General features: G+C 40.9%; 1 protein-coding gene across 4 annotated transcripts in view; it reads right to left on the bottom strand.

The window, feature by feature from the left end:
• Window positions 1–21,168, bottom strand: part of LOC135455463 (protoheme IX farnesyltransferase, mitochondrial) — a 96,043-nt gene that overhangs the window by 15,264 nt on the left and 59,611 nt on the right. For all 4 annotated transcript variants that reach the window (XM_064728700.1, XM_064728698.1, XM_064728701.1 and 1 more), the window contains exons 5-6: window positions 18,497–18,567; window positions 228–460 (exon numbers count right to left, since the gene is read on the bottom strand). In XM_064728700.1, the coding sequence (XP_064584770.1) occupies window positions 228–460; window positions 18,497–18,567 (304 nt within the window). The remainder of the gene's footprint in view (window positions 1–227; window positions 461–18,496; window positions 18,568–21,168) is intronic.

Below are 21,168 nucleotides of genomic sequence, written 5' to 3'. Positions count from 1 at the left end.
AACATTACCACAGGATTACAGAATGGTTTATGTTGGAAGGGACCTTAAAGATCATCTCTTTTCACCCTCTGCCATGGCCAGGGACAACTTCAACTAAACCAGGCTGCTGCAAGCTGTGTCCAACCTGGCCTGGTCAGGTCAAGAACATAAAGAACAAAGTTTACTGCCTTTTGAGTAGGTTCATGATCCTGACAACCACTCACCCAACGGAAGGGTTTTGTACTCACCAGCATCCAGACTCCCAGTAGCTGCAGTCCAGCCCATGACGGGGGGAATGGCGCCGACAACAGCTCCCACCCACGTGTTGGCAATGCTCATTCTCTTCAGGGGCGTGTAACAGCACGTGTAGAGGAAGATGTTGAAGGCGCCCAGGGCCCCGGTGAGAGGGTTCACTCCCAGTGTGAGCAGGGCAACTCCCGGGATTCCACAGCAGGCAGCAAAGCAGACAGCGAGCAGGGGGCTGTGGGGACACACGTGGCTCAGAGAGTGGCTGCCGTCCCTTCCCTTCAGCCTCCCCCCCAAAATTAACACTGAATTTTTGTTATTGTTTTACCCAGCCATCCTAAATTTTCTTGTTTGAGCCCCCATCCTAACAAACGCCTTCCCAAAACGTGAAGACAATCTCGCTACAGCTCTGCAATAGAGGTGATTCTTAATCTTGTAATCGCTGCGTTCACCAAATAAGCTCTGCACGTAATGGAGAACTGTTCTCCCTTAAGGAGAACTGCTGCTTTCAGCACATCTTCCTCCTTCATTTTAATTTTAGTGAATTTAACCACTGGAAAAAGCACTCGGAGTTGAGAGTAAATTTAAATTGTTGCAGTTTGTCAGATTTTTAATTGATTGCAGTTATGCAACGGATCCTTCAAAACGCAACAGGGTTAGACACAAAATTAATAAGCATTTATGAGAAAAGGAGTACATTCAATCATTTTGAAATTACATCAATAGGTATAAAGTATTCTTTGACTTTACTGAAAAAAGTCTGAATGTTCTACACCCCCATTTATCTGATGCATTGTACTAAGCAGAGGAAGCACAACAAAACAAAGCTGGCAGCAGAATCAAAAGTGCAAGTCTTGCAAGCATGACTGAAATTAACTGAAGATATTTTAGGTTTGGTCAAAAGCAGCAAACAACAGTGGAACAAATTAACTCTGTGCATTTCTACTGTGCATCAGCTGAGAGCTCAGAGAAGGTTGGAAACTCATATTAAAATCTGTCAGAAAGTGGCTAGAGCTATGTAAACTTTTGCTAATAAATTCCACAACAAACATTCCAATAGGATGAACACAGATTTTTTGTTTGCCTACCAGAACCACACCTGACAGGCAGCATGATGCCACCACCCTAAGGAAGCTTTAGCTGTGGTTCCTTGCACCAGATCAACGTGTTTGCTGCTGGTGGGGATCTCCTCCTGTGTGCTTGTTTGAGGCGCTTGGTATAAGAGGAAGAGAGAACTAAAAGCCCCTAAGAAATAATGTGGTGTGGGTAAACTCTGGAAAGGAGGAAAATGCCATTACATTAGTTGTATTTAATAACCCATGTGGCTAAATACACACAGTCATCCATGTAAAACCAGAAAATATGTGTGCTTGCAATGAAGGTCTCTGCATGGAGTTTAGCTTTACACCTTTTGTCTAATTGAAAACCATGAAGCCTTTGTGTCTACAATCCACTCTGCCCTCTGGTCAAATCCTTAACCCTAAAATGGGTATTGCAAGCACCGCTCCAAGCCTCATAAGAAAATAAGAAAAATTTGCTGGTGGGGATGAATTTTATGGGAGTTTTATCAGCAAAAATTCCTACCAGTCAAATTTTTATATTTCAGATATTTTTTAGACCAATACAGTACAGAGATCCTGAATACCTGGAAGAACTGAAATGAGCAAATCTTATGCTAAAGATCTGCCTTCAATTTAAATTGACTAAGTAATTTTATCCAGCTTTTCTAAACCATCAAGAGATTTTAGGCAAGGCAGTGTGTAGAGAACATATTTCTACTCAGCATTACCATCCCTGGTGTTACCAATACAGCAGGGGTTGAGGGAGGGTATGTCACAGCCTGTCACTGACAGTAAGATGTATAAAATCTGAGGCTGTTTTCAGGAAAGGAGCCATATGGAGCTGTGCTCTCTGGTTCTGCAGCCTGTGGTGCTCCTGTGCAGGAGCTCCTTTGCTCCTGTGCAAAACACAATCTGTACTGCCAATGGTCCCAATACTGACACAAACGCCAGAGTACTTTGTAGGTTGCCCCTCTGTAGTGAAAGTCTGAGCGGGCCTGGTTAAACAAATCTATCTTGACTGATTCTTGAATAAAATACAGTCAGACAGTAAACACCAGACTCACACAATACTCACTCTCGAGGCAACAAAAGACCAGTGTGATTCTATGAGGGATGGGTTTCCCACATCTACCCTGCAGGGCTCACAGACACAAATGAGGGCACAATTTGATCTAATGCAACAAGCACTTTTCTCACTAATACGGAGTGAAGACTTATCTACATGTCTCCAGTTTAAACGAACACTGCCCTCCACGAGCAGGCACCAGCCCTTCATGTCTCTTCTCAGACAGGAAGGCAAAGGGTGGGAGTGTAAAGCCCTCCTGCATGGGTGAACCCTGTTTTGCCTCACTGTGTCCCTGCAGCACCAGCAGCCCTTGGTGCCAGCCCTGACCCCAGGTGTCTGCTACCTTCAGTTCCAACCAATGGATCAGAAAAATACCTTTAAAAATACGGCTTTATCAAAAGGGAGGCGTGAAGTTAGGTGGCTGAGACTTTCAAAAGATTTGCTGTGATCCTGATAGATGAGAACACATTTTTGTTTTTCAGTTTCTTCCTTTTTGCCTCTTTAAGGGGAGCTCCTGGAGGCACAGTATGTAACCACAGAATCACAGAAGTTTGTGTTGAGAGGGACATTCAAGCCCACCTTGTTTCAATCCCTCTCTGAAAGGCAAGGACATCTTTCAGTAAACCAGGCTGCTCAAAGACCCATCCAGCCTGGCCTTGAACACTTCCAGGAGTGGGGCAGCCACAGTTTCTCTGGGCAATCTGAGGCAGTTTGATCAGTGTCTATAACAGTGTCTATAATTGTCCTGATGCTCTCGGGGGAAGGCATAAAGTCAATGGGGTGGTTCCTCTTAAGCAGCTGAACTACTTTACTCTCAGACATCCTGGGAACATCACATTTTCTATTTCTCTCTAGTGTTTCCTCAACAAAGAAGAGTAATTGTTTGACTTACAAAGGCCTGTTCCTAAAACTCCAACTGATCTGGTCATACTGTGATCTGATGACTCAGCTTTGCTGTTTCTGCCTCTTAAAATACTCTCTGGCATCACATAGACACTGCAATGAGAAATCAGGACTTTTCTTTAATGGTGGAAAATGAGGTAGAAGGGAATTCAACTCACTCTCATGGAAACTTGTATAAGCAATTCCTCACTGAGAGAAAGAAAATATTTGAGGAAAACGTAGAGAGATTTCAGTCACTGGTGACGCTCTTTCTGCTTCAGTGACAGTGCAGATTTTAAGACAAGACTGAGCCTAGGTTTAAATCACAGCAGTGTAAAGGGTATTCTGATTTCTACTAGTTTACATCTTCTAGGGACCAGTGAGCATGTCTATGCTCACGTTGTTTGTTAGTACTCAGGTACGGGGGTGCACTCTCCATTGCCCACATCTCATCAAGGGACCATAGGAGACCTGCATCTCATCCTGGAGCAAGAGAAAGGCTGAGACACTGAGTTGTCACTGAATTTACCAGTTTTTACTGAATTTACTGAGGTTCACACAGCTCCTCTCAGTATGGCCTCATGCACCATGCTGACCATGTCAGCCTTGGGCAACCCAATGCCACAGAATTCTTACACAGTGCTCAAAAGGGGCTGAGAGGTCTCTGATGGTTTTCTTCATCCTTAAACCATCCCATGCAGTAAGTGCACGCTGGTGATAGACACTCATTTCATTTGGGCGTTCATGTTTGCTGAGGGAATCACTCCCATGGGAAAAAAGGCAATCTTCCATTGGAAAACTGGCCAAGGAGCTAGCTCAGAAAGCAAACATCTTGAGTAAGAAACTAGGTTTTATGATGGATTCTTGGGAGGAGTTGGTTTCAGTTACTTGGCTGATTAAAATCAGGCTTTGGAAAAATACTGCAAGTGCCAAATGAGTTCTCTTGAAATTTCAACTCTAAAATACCCAGTATGTCACCACACAGGGCACCTCCTAAAGCCAAACCAAAACCTAGCAGCTGTGCCTTGTCCCTCTTCTCTCTTCTACTGACAACAAATACACTAAAATCTACCTAATTAAAGTGCTAAAAGACATCCACCTTCAACTAAAAGCTTTTTAGAATTTCATCTTGACTAGTGAATAATCAAACTTCTCCTGATGCAAAGGAAATACGTTGTCATTTCTTTTCCCAGGGAGTTCACCCAAGATGGCCCCACCCGAGTCACACTCCACTGAGAGCATCCAAGAGGAGGATGAGAAGCAGGAGGAAGATGGGGCGCACGTTCTCCTCATTCAGGAGACATGCTGTTGTTTGGGCTGGGGAGGATTGCTCAAGGACAGCCCAGGGCTGCTGGGGGGAATGGGAACAGGCAGGAGGAATTCCACATGGGTGCTCTTCAGCTTTCTCCTACGCACATGACCATGAGACATCCACGTGAACCCTCATCCAGAGGAGTGAGGAGGCTTTGGAGGACGCAGCAGTGTATTTTAGTTCATGTGCAATAATATAACCCCTAAACTAGTCACCACTTACAGATATTCTGGTTATACTCAAATAATGAGCTTACACACATGTGCAGGAAATAAATTTATTTAACAGGATCCAAAACCATGGATAATAGTATTTACTGGAAAAATTAGGAGGTGAAAACAAATCAAAGCATTTGCCTGTCTATAAAATTAATGTAGTATTTTACTTATTTCACAGCAGCATCAGCAAGCTTCATGTCTATAATGATCAACAGTGGGACTACTTACACAGGCATTTCTGTGCTGTCTTTGCCAAAACATTTTGTAAAGGTGACTGTCAAAATACAGTTTGAACTACAATCTAAAAAACGGTGCTAAAAATGGGGCAAAAGTTTAATGCATTTTTTAAAAAATAATAAAAAAAAAAACAACGAAGAGCAAAACACAATTCTCTCTCAAAACCTGTGAGTACTTGAAATTACGGAAAATTCCTGTACCAGCATCTAATGCTTTAACCTATTCCTGTGAAGAGACTGACACTCCCATACAAGTGCAGACACAAAGCACGTATGAATCCTGAATAGGTGCACTCATTCAATCAGCACTTCTATGGGATTCACATTCAGATGTTATGTAAATACATAAGAAACTCAATTTGTGACCATGTGTCAATGGGAAACTGGGCACAACAAACCTACATAAAAAGTAGGTGAAGTATAAGTGCATATATTTTAAAGTTAGATTCAAAGCCTAATACAAAAGGTAATAAATCCTATCTTCTCCCCGTCTGTCAAAAATCCTTCATAAATGTGTCACCTACTTCTAAAAGTGTAAACTAAAAAAACCCCAAACAACAATGCTCTTTTATTTAGTTGCAGCATGACTGGAATACCTTAATGGATTTGGAACATTTAAATTCCCAGTCAATTATTCTGAATTAGATCTCATCAGTATTGACAACTGTCCCTCATGCCACAAGATTGTGGATCCATTCTGCCAAATGCAGGGTGATGCTCTAAAATAAGCAGAGCAGGGATGGTGAAGGAAGAATCCAGGCATGGGCTTGTGAAACAAAGAGGGTGGAAAGAGAAGAAACCTTATTTAGAGTAATTTCCATATCCCAATGAAGCCAAATACATTCCCTTGTGTTCCTCTGTGTGGGTTTTTAGTAACAGCAAATACTCTGCACAGACTCTGCCCTTTAAACTGCAATTTACCTACTTTTTAATGAGACAAAAACTGGGTTTGGGTTTTCATGAGTTTTCTGTGTCATCCAAGAGACAGGTTCAGTAAGACCACTGTGCTTCTTCCCCTTGCTCACCCACAGAAATGGTACTAAATTATTCCTGACTTCAGCATCTTCCATGATGGCAGGCAAACAACGCTGAGACAACAGAGGTGAGACTGATGGCTTAAATTAATTTCAATATTGCTACTCTGGGCTCAAATTCTATCTGCATATAGTGTCAAAACAATTTTTGTAATAAGAAGAGGGACGGCCTGAACCAGGTTCCTGCACAGATGGGCTGAAAATAGCAGGAGCTCAAGAGAAGGTATTTTGGCAGACAAAGAACACAAGTGTGACCCTCATCTGCAACTACATTTCACCATCACAAACTGAGATACGAGTCCAGTGCTGTTCCAAAACCATAATTAAAATCAGCTTTCAGGAGGAAGCATCATAAGTTGCTTATTATTTCTGGAATCTCTAGGTACTAAAAATGTCCCCAGACTACTCGTCAGTACAAAGCTACTGGAGAAAGCCCCCTCCTCTTTTCCCTAATTTTTTCCAGGTCAGCAATAAGTTTTCAAGGCTTCTGAAGCCACTTATAAATTTAGACAAAAGCGTCAGTCTGAAGGTTTCGCCCTTTTCCAACAGCAATGAGAGGTTACACAAACAGAAGTTCAAGTGCCACCCCTTTGATGGTTTCTGTGGCTGCAGAAGCCCATGGTCATGAAGGCGAAAGGATGTCCGTGGAGACACCTACCTACATCCATGCAGAAAACCATACTCCCCCTTAGCTGCTGATTTAGTTTTGCTCATCTCTTGGCATCTTCTCAATTCCTGCAGCCAGGCAAGACTAAGAGTTGCCGAAAACAAGTCCCTGGGCAGGAGCTGTGCCTGTAGTCAGCATGACTGTCTTAGAGTACTGGGCTATGGCTTGGTCACCTCCCTCAGTGGGAGGAGTATCAGCCAAAAGTATTTGTTTTAAACTTATATTTATTTTCTTTAAGATCAGCACCCAAGAACTGGTGAACTCTGCTCAGCAGCTTTTAGGGATCCACCAGAAAAACTGGAAAAGGCCATCAACAACAGGAGTTAGAGCAGGCAACCCCATCCCACCTGGAGAAGACAGAAGAGAGCCGATGGTGTTATGAAGACTGACAGAAGCCTTCATGCTCCCACAGCTGAGGTAACGGGGATGCAGGCCCACCTCCTTCAAGCACACATCTGGACTGCATTAGTGTCATTCCCAGCCCTGCCTCCCCTGATGGACAGATGCCTGGAACTGGCAATGGGGTCGTCTGCTGGTGTGAGTGCCGACAACTCAGCTGACTGCAAGAAAGGAGCCAGAAGGCTGGAAAAGGACATTTTGCCCCAAATTGCAACAACAGCATCCCGGAAATTATTTTTGATGGAAAGGTAAAAAATTGCCTCACACAGTTTTTATGTTTGAGGTAAGGCCCAGAGCATTCAAAAGAAATCAGTAATCATGGCAGAATGCTGAATGGTGGCAATCTACCAACTCTGAAATTAAATTTCAACTTTCCACACAAATCCTTTTAGGCTGTCTATTTATATATTTAGTAATAAAAAACATAACCATGACCACTGTCAGCAGTAAAAGTTCTATCACAGTAATGACACTACTAACAGTTCTATCATAGCAACAACACTACTAACTTACAGGGATTAGTAGCTTCCTTGCTGATGACTTTACTAAAATGATTCTAATATTTTTTTACAAAAAAAATTAGATAAAACTCTCAAAGAGCTCTACAAACTGAGGACGTACCTGATAGAATAAACATCCACATTCAGACGTAAGATTCTGAATCAAAGTGTTTACATGATGACCTGATCTAGTGGGTGGCATCCCTGTCCATGGCAGAGGGGTTGGAATTAGATGATCTTTAAGGTCCCTCCCAATAGAAACTATTCTGGGATTCTGTAATACACCATGACCCCTAATTAGTATAGTTTTGAGGCTGAGGTTTTTAAGGACTCAAAGCAAAATATTTTTACATTCAACTAGAACTTTCAATTATAGACTGGATTAGTCTCAAGGAATGATTTCTTTCCAATTAAAACAAAAAAACCCATAGCTGTAATACTGGCAGAATGGACATACTGCCAGACCTTTATTTCTTTCATGTAGTTTTGATTCAGCACCAGTCACAAGCTTTACTTAACACAGGCAATTCATGCTCTCACTTTTGATATTCTCTTTTACAGGTACGTTGTGGCTGAATACTATGAAAAGCCCAAGAACCTGCTGATTTGAAGCTTAAACTAGCAAAGTACCAGAGTTATATTAAACAGAGCAATATATATTAAAATATATATATCAATGAGTGAAAATGGTATTATTTTAAGGGAGAAAATGTTGAGGAAGAGTTTAATAGACATTAATTTACTCTCAGTCATGCAAGAAAGTTTGAGTCATGACAAGGGGTGAAGGATGATGCAGTTTAAAACTAAAGCGTGAGAGTAAACTGCACTTTTAATTGGGAATTCAATTTTTCTCCATCAAGTGCAAATATCAGAATACAGATTGTCTATCATTTAACGCTGAAGACGCACAAACAAATGGGGAGCCTTGTCAAGCTCTTTTTTTTCTTAGTTAATGATTTATTTTGTCTTCACAGGTTAAGAAGTAGTATCTACATTCTGTCAGTGTCTGGTATTTCATCCCCAAAAACATGTTGCTGTGGTCTACAAGTACTAAGAATATTGAATTTTATATCAAACTCATATCAAATCCCCTTTAACTGGGTGTACCACGATTTTTAAGACTGCCAGAAAACACTTGTTGCAATTCTGCCCACCTGTGTTTCTGTAAGTGTCTTTTTTGTAATCTGCTTTCTGGTAATGACTATGATAAAGATGTTGTTAATCTCAGACTGGACAATACTTTTCCCCAAATGGAAAAAAAAATAAAAGCGAGGAAAATAATGAAAAAGTTCTAAACCTAACTTGTAACATAAAATCTGAGCTAAGGAAGAATTCATTGTTAAGAGGAAGTATGAGAGTGGCAGATGCTCCTCAAAAATCTAAGGAGCTGGGTTAACCAGTAGCATTTAAGCACACAAACACCACAGCAATTATGTCTGCAGAAAAAGAGTTTACAGACACAATCCTCAAGTAAACCTCTTTAAAATTCAAATCTCTCTGAAAGGAATCACCCCTAATACCTTTCCTTTGTCCATAGGGCCCAGCCAGGCCCATGAGCACCAACCTGGACATGATTTTGAATGACAGCTGGACCATCCACAGGGAAACAGGGAAGGATTCAGTGAGTGATGTCTAAATCTCTCAAGGAATGTCATACAGTGAGAACTTAGCATAAACAGAGTTCAGTGATGGATAAAATTCATGTATTGCTGGCTAAGTCTCATCACGGAGATGCCTTTTTGAGTTTGCCTCTCAATTGCCACCAGCTCTGGCTTTGCCATCAAATATACTTACTCAGAAGTGCATTTAGTGTAAACAAACACAGACCAGGCTAACATACTGCCCGTCTGCATCAATTCATTTCTCTCCCAAAGACGAAACAGACCAAGCACATAGCCCAGGCCACCCTGCCACAGGTGTGTATCATTGTACAAAAGCATGATCAACACTGTAATTCACACAAAGTGGGGGCAATGCTCCCCTCACTCCTCAAGAATCCAAGCTGCAGATGTTCTGTCTCCCCTGCTAGATTCAGGTGCTTTAAAACTATCATAAACAAACATGGCTGATTTAAAAGAATCATTTCATCTTGAAAGGGACACATCTCTCTTTTTTATGCTTGCATAAATAAAAATTGGCTTGATTGATTTTGCTGAAGGTTTTGCTAAGGTGATGCAAAAATTTTTACTCAGCCAAAGAAGGAGATCAAGAGTCCCACACTCAGCATCGAGCTTTCTCCCATACATCTGTTCTCAGTTTAACCAGTTTAACTCTCTGCAAATGATACAAGGATCTGTTTTTTCATGCTTTCAGAGCCTGCCCTGAGGTCTGAGCCCAGGTCTGGGATGAGATAGCTCAGTGCACCGTAGGGAGACTTGTAGTTCAGACAAAAGTAGAACTTTTATGCTTCCCTTTGTTATTAAGCAGATACTCTAATTGGGCCTCATCACTTCACTTGGAAATAAAGAATTACAAATGAAAAGGACCTATACTTTAAAAATGTTTATGCTATTATTACACTTGATATCCACATCAGAATGTTAATCATAACAACCCTGAGCAACCCTGTGGAGTGTCAACAGGCTTTTGGTATATGGCTTTGTTAGGTAGGAGTGAAAGGGTGACTAATAATATTCACAGCTTCCCCGCAGTCATGAAAAAGTAAATATTTTTTTAAGTGCTTACAAGACAAACCTACAGTAAATCTGAAAAATGTCCCCCATAATATTTAAACTAAATTCTCCTCTTTGATCTAACCTTAGAGTGTGGCAGTTAAGTGATCCATTTATTCTACTTCAAAATCTCAGTCCTCTCTTTTAGAGCCAGACACCACCTAACTAACAGGATGGAAAATTTGATTTCTCCAGAAATATTTTTCTGATTTAGAATGATTAAATATAACATGTGCTTCTGCTGAGCCCTCAGCCAAGATTTGGAAAGCAGTGGTAAAGAAGTCTCAGGTGAGATCTCAATCCCATTCAGACAGAGAAAACTGATGTTCTAGGGTATTTTTGTCAACCTGCTCTTCGAAAAACAGAAGAGAGAAGATCGTTCAGTCATCTCAGCACAGGTTCTAAACACTGCTTCTAAATACATTTCCAGGAGCAATGAAAATGAAAGAATTAAGTTACTCCCTACAGCAAAACAGAGCAGGACAAGAAGCAAAGGTCTGCCATGGGAAGAGGATCAGTCTCTAGACACCAGCCAGTGGAAGAGCAATGAAGCAGATTGAGCTTGACAAATTTCAAATTTCAAATTTCCTTTCTGCCCATCTGCAGATTCCCCTGCACCACTGCAAACATGCCTTTGACACCCACAGCATGAGAACACTGTAGAGAAATCTTAACTGCCAAGTCTCATCTCAGAGGTGAGGAGGATGAGGATGGTTGTATTTTGGGATTCCTGTACTAACATCTAGGTAGACTATCTACAGTTACCATCCGAAGTTACAGCATTTTTTAGAGGAAAAACAAAATGAAAAACCCTTCATATACCATCAAAGTGCACAAATAGAACATAATTGTCATAAATATTGTCACACAGGCAGCAATAGGAGTCCCTGTGGCTCCTTTCCAGCACGATTTATAATTTTATATTCCTTGTGATTTTACATCTCTAGCAAAAAAATAACTAAATAAAACATATCAAAGCCGTTCTCCACATATCTCAACCTCAGGAATGCAGCTTTTCTAGTCATAGAGACCAGAGAGCAAGCATCTGTGTTCACACAGCTAATTAAAGTGCAAGAAAAACCTCTTTTATATCTGACTTGCGAAGCTGATAACATATAAGTTATAACTTGTATGAGACATGATAAACTCTGTCCTTCACAGAGGGAAATGGACTTCCAACATGACTCACTGTACACAGATCTCAGGGCATAGCAGCTTCTAATCAGAGGCAGCTCCATAATGGACTTGTTGAGCAGTGACACTTCCTACACCACTTGGCACAGGGTGAATGATGATGCTGTTGCTGTTAAACCAGACAAGGTTCAATACTAATACAAGGAACAAAGTGTTGGGGTTTTGACTGCATTAAGCCAGAATTTACAAACATGAACCTGAAATGTTTGACAGATATTGGAAGAAAAGCCATCAGGAGAACATTGCCCCCAAGATGGAGAAAGGATCATGGGCTTCAAGCTTAAATATTGTTTGTTTGTAAAAACTCACTTTAACATTACCTTTGGAGAAAATGACTCATTGCTAGTCAATTAAAGAAGAGAAGTGGCAATGGTTGCAATCAGCGTCCAAGAGGCCCATTCACACAAGACACAGAGACGGCAGGATTAGTGCACAATGCTGCCTCCAGCTCCTGCAGCTCCAGCCCCCTGGCGAGGAGCTGACATCAGAGGATAAGACAACTCCATCAGGAGCCCCTATCACTTCTCTGCAGTGCTCTCCACAAGCAGATGGAGCAGCTATTTAGCCAAATGCACCGTGACTCCAGCTTTATACATGAGCATGTGGGATGTTTCCTAATGTGCGGCAAGGCACAATGTACTCCGATTTATCAACTGTCCCGCATGCAATTAAAGATTCAGATAAATAATTTGGGGGTAAACACCCATCGACTGAGCTGAAAAGCAGCGAGGCATGAGGGGTCAAGTGTTTCTGCAGGATTTACATGTACCAAACAGAGCTTCATGCAAAGGAATGTCTGGGTTGAGCTGTGGCAGAATGAGGCCTGGGCAGGAGTGAGCTGGAGAACCAGTGATTGCTTCATTTCAACCGGAACAAATTTAAATGTGGAGTTAATAAAACAACCCTCTTTACTGCCCTAAGAAACAAAATATATATGCAGTTAGAGCCATATAATTTCCTCCTAACATACATTTTGATCTGAGGAGAATGTGCAGTATCACCATTTTTCTGTGCATTCTACAAAAGGCCTCTAATACCTTAGAACCATTTAATCAACATCCCATGCAGGCAGTGAATAGATAATTGAAATATAAGTACTGTCATCCATATCCCCTTTGGGAAAGAGACACAGTATATCATTGCATTAGACCATCCTTTGATGTGGGTTTTATTCTCATTAAACTATGTTTTAGCCCCAAGGTTTCTCTCTCCAAACCTCTCTGTGACATGACCATGCCAGGAAAAAAAAAAATTTAAATACCCTGCTGTTCAAAAGGCAAGAAATACATTTTTACAAGCAATCGTACATGTCAAAAATATAAAGCTGCCTTTTTAATTTCTTGTTTACCAAACACAGTCAATGACAGCTCCTGGAAAACACAGGGTGGAAAAAAAAAATGAAGGCAGGAGGGTGGTGGTGGGGAAGGAATGCATTTACTTGTTTTTAAATAATAAAGCCTGAATACAAGCAGGATAAGAAATTCTTGAAAAGACTGCTGTGATGGTGTCTGCTTTGAATTGTGCCGTGTTTAAACATGAGGAAAGCCTCCCACTGAAAAAAGAAACATTTTTATCATTCAAAAAGATCTCAGGGCAGTCCCTTTAAAATGAGGTATTTTCTAAACAAAGCATCAGAATGTTCCCCTGCAGGGAATAAGCATCTGATCTCTTAAAAATTATTATTCCTGAAGAACCGTAGATTTATGGAGTTTTTGTTTTATTTGTTTTAACTTAAGTAGAATGAAACCTGTCTGAAATGACCACCCAAGGGAGCAGAGCCATCAGCTAAGCAGGGGCTGAGCTCTAGAGGGGACCCAAAGTTGTACCAAGACCCCTGGGGAGGTTTTAAATCTCTGGCTTAACCACAGCTAGCAAAACCCTTAATGCAGGTCTCTGCGTAAGCCTAGGACATGGATTTTCCTTCACTTTACATCCATGCAGCTCCACTAACATCAGTAGGAACATTCCTGATTTACATTAATGTTAAGCAAAGAAACAAGCTAATTACCCTGATTTATCCACAGTGATTACAGGACAAATTTATAATTTTAAAATGCACGCAGTTTTTCAGCGTGAACTGGTTTTGTTAAACTTGTAATAGTCGGTCAGCTACAGGCAGCAGAGTGGAAAACTCGGTGTTACATAGAAATAGTCTAGAGTCACAACACGCTTCTGAACAAATAAAATTTCACATGTTGCAGCTTTCTACTAGTTTACGAACATCCAACTTCCATATCTGCAATTGTGACTAGAATTCACAAATATAAGCCATTGGTGAGAAACAGTACTAGCGCAGGAGGTCCTTTTTGGTCTGATTCTTCAAGAGTCTGGTTTATAGCTCAAACTGAGCCAAGTCAACACTCCACTCAGAAACATCAATAAGTAGAAGTGTTACTGTCTCCATTAACCGCAGCAACCATCAGCTGTGAACATGAGAAGTGGAAAGCTCACAGACAGAACACAGCTCTTGGGCATTGCTAAGGAAAAAGGTTAATGGAATTCTTGGAAAAAATATTCATCAAACAACACAAAGACTTATTTCTGTTGAAGCATTCAAGGCATTAGCTGTGTTGTGCTGCCTGCTGCCATTTTAATAGACTTAAACATCTTACACGGGCATAAGGAGAATAGCAATAAATTCCACAGCATGTTAGTTTTGTCATAGAATCCCAAAATAGTTTGGATTGGAAGGGACCAAAAAGCTCATCTCTTTCCAAAACCCTTCAATGGGAAGGGACACCTTCCACTGTCCCAGGGCGCCCCCAGCCCTGTCTAACCTGGTCCTGGACACTGCCAGGGAGCAGCCACAGCTTCTCCAGGCAACCTGGACCTGGGCCTCCCCACCCCCACAGGGAAGAATTTCTTCTTAAGATCTAATCTAAATCTACTCTTTTGCAGTTTGAAGCCATTATATTGAAGGGTTTTGAGACAAGACCTGGAGGAACCAGGTCTGACCTCAGAGCTGAGACTGCTGTGAGCAAGAGATGAGTCTTCATCTCTCCTGAGGCCTCTTTCAGCCTGGACCAGCCTCTAAGGTAGCTGTATAATGCTTCGTGGTCCAGGTAAGCAAAGGAGAAGCCCTAGGCCCACTTCCACACAGCCACTGCTGAGTGCAAAGCCAAAGGACTGGGTACAGAAAACAGCGGTAAGCTGCAAAGTAGCGCAGGAGCAGAATTGAACAATGTCTACACGGTCGTGAATTGGCTATTTAGAACATACTGTTCGAGGTCTTTTTTTCTTAAGATGAGAGACTATCCTTGTACAACTATGAAGTCTTTATGAGTGATTAGCACAGTGGATCCAGCAGTACTCTAAATTCATATAACTGCCAATATTCAGAAGGAGTGTGTGCAGGTAAAGGGTGATCAAACCTGTCCCTTTGCACAACATAACAGAGCAGAACACTTGTCACCCTTGAGGCTGATCTCACTCACCTACTGCAGCTCATACCAGAGATTTGTTAAAATTAATCTGCAGGAAAATTAAATCCATTACCTTAAAAAGCAAGGGAATAAATCACACCCAACAGGAAATCATGAAAAGCTGCTGCCACTTCAGACAAACCTAAGATTGTGTGGGCATGTGAAATTATTCCTCATCAATGACACAAAATAAATTCATAGAAGGAAACAGTATCAGCTGTTATTATAATGCAGAACACAAATATGCTCAATGAGGTTAACACTGCAGTCCAAGTATAAAGAACATTTCAAGCTGTTCACATTTCCAAACAAGACTTGAAGGGTCAGAAGAGGGAGGAAGATGTGGGCAGGCAGGATGATGGATGGCACTCAGTGGCACACTGTGTTTGGGGCTACTCTTGTTGGTTTTGCAACAGGATGTCTCTGATTACTCTCTGAATAGAGAATAAGGATGGTTACATCTCATGGCTCAAAGGGAACATTTTTTTCAGAGTCTTACAAATTAAACAGAACATTGCAAAGCAAGGAGTCAATAAACTATCTGTGTTGTTTGCCAGAGATCTCCCAACAGTGTCAGAAGATTCCCTGGGGGCACCAGAGGTGGGGACTGGCAAATAAGGTAAATGTGCTCTTGTCCCTACATTCTCTGCAGAACCATCTCTGCCATTGCCTTTATGGATTGTCCAGCCCAAACATATAAAATATAAAGCAGGGGCACACTGAGCCACTAAGTAATTCTCAGCCATCAAGATGATGCAATACAGAGACTTCACAAAGGACGGAGGAAAAGCCTCATCCTTCCAGAGATCTTTGCAAAACTGGCTCCTGGCTCACAGGGAATGATGGACAGGCCAAAGCTGCCCAACTGCCCTTACTTCTTGAACATCACCAGTAAGAGAACAATACTGTCTCCAGCCAGATGTCCACACCTCAAAGTGCAGCCTGGGCCACAGAGCCTTTTTCTGAAAGCTACTGACTGATGTTCCTCATCAATGCCAAAGGAAACTTCCAGTCCTCAGCAATTCACAGAAAAGGGTGACATGTGGGGGTTTGGGAACCACATGAATGCGTATGCAGAGAAATTATCCCCTGAGAGGGACTTGTGTTTTCTCAAAGTGAAGGCTGCCAGCAGAAGGGAAGGGGAGAAATGTTGTTGGAAGCAAGATCACTTAGAATGGACAGCTGGTCCTAACCCTGAACAAACTGGGGGCTGAAGCTGCAAGTGGAGGCCACAAAGCAGAACACATGGGAATAATTTCTCTACAAAAGCTTAACATTTCCTAATGAGCCACCTCTGTGAACTGTCTTATTTAAAATGGAGACACCAGCTCATCCAGGGACTGCATGACTCAGTAATTCCAAGAACCTCACTGGGGCTACCAGTTTGATTGCAGTACATACAAAGCATGTAAGAATTCTCTTTGTGATGACACAAGCTCTAGAAAAACTCTCAGTGGCCTCAGTGCAGTTTTCAGTGTGCAGGAGTCACATCAAAGCCACCACTGAAAGCCTCTCCAAGGAGGTGCAGAGCAAACATGACAGAGAGTTAACAGCCTTCTCTCTTAAAAAGGGATCTTAAGCTCAGGGCAAAAACTACTACCCATACTGTCCAGTTCTGTAACAACAACTATGCCAAATAAATAAAAAGCAAGGAAAGCATGGAAAAAAGAGAATATATTTACAAAGAGTGCAAATGAAGATGGATTAGAAAATTATGTCTTGTTTGCACTGGATAGCACAGATGTTGTAACACAGCAGAATTTAAAAAGCAGCAAATTTTCACTAAATTAAGCAGCTAAAGAGAAGAAAATGTCAGCACTGAAATGTCAGACAAATTTTGGGCAAGAACTCCCCAAACTCTCTGAATTGTTTCCCAGAGCCAAGACACCAGTCTCTTATGTACTATATGTCCATCCCTCTATTGTCTGGTTTTGACTGGTTTTAGCATAACCATTTACAGGTTTTATTTTATCAGCCAGGAAGGTAAGAGTTCAAGGAACAGCAAGAAATATGTGGCAAAATACAACAAGGTTAGATTACGTGCATTGGTTTATTCTCCTCTGACACACTACAGAAGAAATAACCCCAGTCAAGGTCTGAGTACTCCACGGTCTGCAGGGAGCAAGAGCAGCATCACTCAAGGGAAGTGACACTAAAGAACTTTAAATTAGCTGTTGACAGGCAGGTAGACAGATTGATGAGTGATTGCCCCATGTCCCCAACATTACCATTTTGTGGTGAAAGCACATATGAAAGGGGGGAAGTAAGAAAATCCATGAAATATGGTTTTGCCAATTTGTGGTGCATTCATATGACAGTGAAGTTCACTTATGGACACTGGAAACATGAAATAAATTGCCTTCTCTGAATCAGAAGTTGACAGAAAGTTTCTGAGTTATATTTTTGACTCCAGAAGCACTGCAAGCCATGCTAGCAGACCATGATAAAAATAAAATAACAATAATAAAAAGAAAATCCCCCCATCATTTTTCCTCCTAATAAGTGTTTCTTTTCCCACAATGTAAGGACCACATGCAAGGGAGGCAGAAGTGCAAGTCCCCTGAACCACACAATTAAGCCTGGCTTACTGTATATCCAAAAGATGCTCTCGCTGCAGTGGTCCTTAAAATATTTTTAAAGTTAAATTAACTTGGAAATCTGCAATTAGCACCACCTTTGAGAACAAATCAGAACAAGTTTATTGAAGCGCTCTAACTATTTACCACAAGAGTGAATTTACCCCCAAGGTTCACTTGAGTATTTTGTCTCAATTTTCTTGTAGTTTCATCTATCATGTTTTTTTTCAGTCCTCCAAAGGTGATGGATAAAACACAGAAATAAATAGGACCAACTGTTCACAGAAGCCTAAGGGAAAACATAATTTTGTTATAAATACTCTTTGGCACAAATCATGGAAATGTAATACTAAAATTGTTTGTTGAATCATTTATGAATTGGGCCTTCAGTTTCAGTTTGCAAATAAGTTAGAGGATTTTTATTGATGTTCTTTTTCACTTTGCTTTTTTAGTTGCCAAACAGCCTTTGAGAAACTAAACTGATACATTATCCAGAAAACAGAGGGAATTGAGGACTTTTTAAAAGGAAATTCCTATGCTAATGAAGGACTTTTTTTGGTGGGGGGAGGAATTTACTTGTAGATTATGATAAACTTTATGATAACAAATTTTATATCAATTTCCTAAGATGCCACAATGAGTTTTTAACCAACTAAAGATGTAGAAGCAACACACATTTTTGTGGTTGTTCTTAGATGGGAAAATTTTAGGATTTATTATTACAAAATAAAAGTTTAGTGGAACATAACTGCATGCTGCCACACCATACACAGAGTCATTATACATGAAGAAATATGTAATATGAAGGGAAATTCTACAGTATTGAGAAATTCAGTATTTTACAGCTGTGAGTGCCCAAACTGCTCACACGGAAGTTATAAACATGAAGAAACAGCAAGGAAAAAAGAAGTGCATTTTTCTTAAATGTTCTGTCTCGAAGTGCTACTTTTCGTCATCTGAAGAGGGAGAGAAACTTGGAAATAGATAAAAGGTTCATTCCTTCTTAGCCAGAGCAGGTGTGCATTGCCTTACCTGATCTGTCCTCGCACCAGTGGTCTGTTTTTAGTCCTGTTCATATTTGAGTCAAACGGAACCTCAAAGAACTGTAATTAAAAAAAGAAAGGAAGAATCAGAATGAAAGGATACCGGAAAACATGCCACACATGGAATGTCCTGTCTGCATCTGCAGGTGCTTTAGTTTCTCCTTTTGAAGGTTCAAGGATACAAGGAAAAGAGTAAATGGGTTTTATGGAGCTCTCATTGATTCTTCTGGCACCCCCTTAGAAAGAAAATCACCCAGAGAACAAAAAGCGTTTGCACCCAAAAGTTCATCATTTGAAGTACGGTTTGATTCCAAGTTCTTTTCTCAACAGGTCTGACACATCTTTTAGATATACATTTGCATACACACATGAAAATCATGGAATCATTATGGTTGGAAAAGATCTTTAGGATCATCCAGTCCAACCAGCACCACCACTATGTTCACCATTAAACCACATTCTCAAATGTCACATCCACAGGTTTCCTGAACACTTCCAGGTATGGTGGCTCCACCACTTTCCCTGGGCAGCCCTTTCCAAAGCCTGACAAGCCTTTCAAGGAAGACATTTTCCCTAATGCCCAACTGGAACCTCCCTCGGCACCAGTTGAGGCCATTTCCTCTCACCCTGTTCCTGTTCCCTGAGAGCAGAGCCAAATCCCCACCTGGCTGCACCCTCCTGTCAGGGAGTTGTGCAAAGCCAGAAGGTCCCCCCTGAGACTCATTTTCTCCAGAAAATGATGATATAGATCACAGTTCTATATTAATACAAATTGTCCTTGCAAATGTTCTTTGAAGACCTTCTGGTCTTTAAAAGACAAATAGTAAGGTTTTTCCAGTATCACCTACCTTGCCAGAACCTATAACCCACCCCAAAATCAACCAACTCTTGTAAAACGCTACTGGAACTGCTCTGAGCCTCCAGTTGGAGCAGGAGAGAGTGAACACACCATACAGTGTTATTTAATGTCACAACCCAATTTGACTTCAAACATGGCCTATGGGAAAACTCACGCCGGAAGGACAGGTCAGGTCTCAACTTCAACACTAAACTGGAAGTGTTGGATGTTTCACAAAGAACCTTTATAGGATACAGACACAACTTTCTTCGGATCAAGTAAAGCACCTCACTTGGATCTGAAACAAGAGATTGCTTCTGACAGCTCAGTGTTTTGCTAATGGTTTGTTTCATTGTTGTATTTCAGAGGCAATTATGGTAAACGGAGGAAAAAAAAGACATTTGACATCAGACTGGTAGAGCAATACAAGGGGGAAAAAAACCTCTGTAGGGCTAAAGTCTGTTCACCAGAAAATATCTGGGCTACGATTACTTTTTTTTGTAAGTCACAGGTTTTATTTCTACTTGCAAAGGTCTGACTGCCTTGAGTTACTTCCAGTTTAAAACAGTGCAGGTGAAGAGCTTTGTGCTTATTTGACAGTATTTAAGCTTATACATAAAGGTATCTGTGTGCAATGGAAAAAATCAAAATAACGTACAAGTTTTAAACTCAATGTTTCTCAGACATAAAATGGCTAAAATGAAGAACAGCTGAGTAGTCAAGACCTGTAAGAATTTAAACTTATGCAGTTGGGTTATCAATATAAACTGATGATGCCATGCTTAGTGTATCAAATATTTCCATATATTTAATACAGCAATCAACCTCTGAGCAGAATATAAATTTTTAACAAGAATTTCCTCTGCTGACTTAAGTAGTCAAAAAATGTCTGTGTCTATTGTATACAGACACGGCTGCTCCTGAAATTAAGACTACTGCATGACTTCAGACTGAAGTTTTTTGCTTTTTTAAATCTGACAATTTGAATAATCTGTTACTGTCAAGCACATGTATACAGCATGGCGCTATACTTCCAATGGCACTAAACTTAAAAAAATCCTTTTACTTGCAATGCCCTAGATTCCTTCACTGAGCTAGCTGCTATTCCATGTCAGCAAGATGTCATTTATCAAACTTTCCTCATTTTGCTCCCAGATGTTCAGCAAAATTCTCTCTCCATTTGAAATTATTTTCCCCTGATATTCTTGAAAAAATGAAAAAAGCCATGCATCTCAAATATCATTCCATAAGAATGAAAGAGTGAAGTCAAACACATTATCTCATGTCAGGCCAACAGAGTCCTGCCTGTTTCAGCAAACAGTAAATTCAGTAAGATGAAGCCTAGATAAATAAATACTTTAGGAGCACACAAGAGGCTTTTTCCCCAGGAAGTCTGAATGCACCAGTTCAGCTGGACATGGCAGAATATTATCTGCCCTCAGTATCTGGGAAACTGGCCACCAAAAGGGCATACTGAGGGTTAAATCTACACCATCTAAAAAGCCCTGAGTGACAAAACTTGGCAACAGCTCTCAAGAACCTAACCTAAATTTTAATCAGCATGCATGAACATTTAAAACATGACAATGGCAAAAAAAAAAAAAATCAGGCTAGCCAGTACTCTGTGGTTTATTTCTCTGGCAGGTTCATCATGCTTTTTGTGTAGATCTCATCTCATTAATATAGAGTAATTATATCTTAAGCATCTCACAATTCCTAGCATAGCTGTCACATTACTGCTCAGAGCTGTTTACTCCCATGGCCTTTCTGTCCTTCAGCTTCTTTAGACCGGTTTCCACTTTGTTTATATGTGAAATGTTAAA

The sequence above is a fragment of the Zonotrichia leucophrys genome, chromosome 18 (assembly GCF_028769735.1).
Source record: "Zonotrichia leucophrys gambelii isolate GWCS_2022_RI chromosome 18, RI_Zleu_2.0, whole genome shotgun sequence".
NCBI lineage: Eukaryota > Metazoa > Chordata > Aves > Passeriformes > Passerellidae > Zonotrichia > Zonotrichia leucophrys.
Note: the sequence above shows the minus strand (reverse complement) of the source record. Positions and strands in the feature narration are given on the sequence as shown.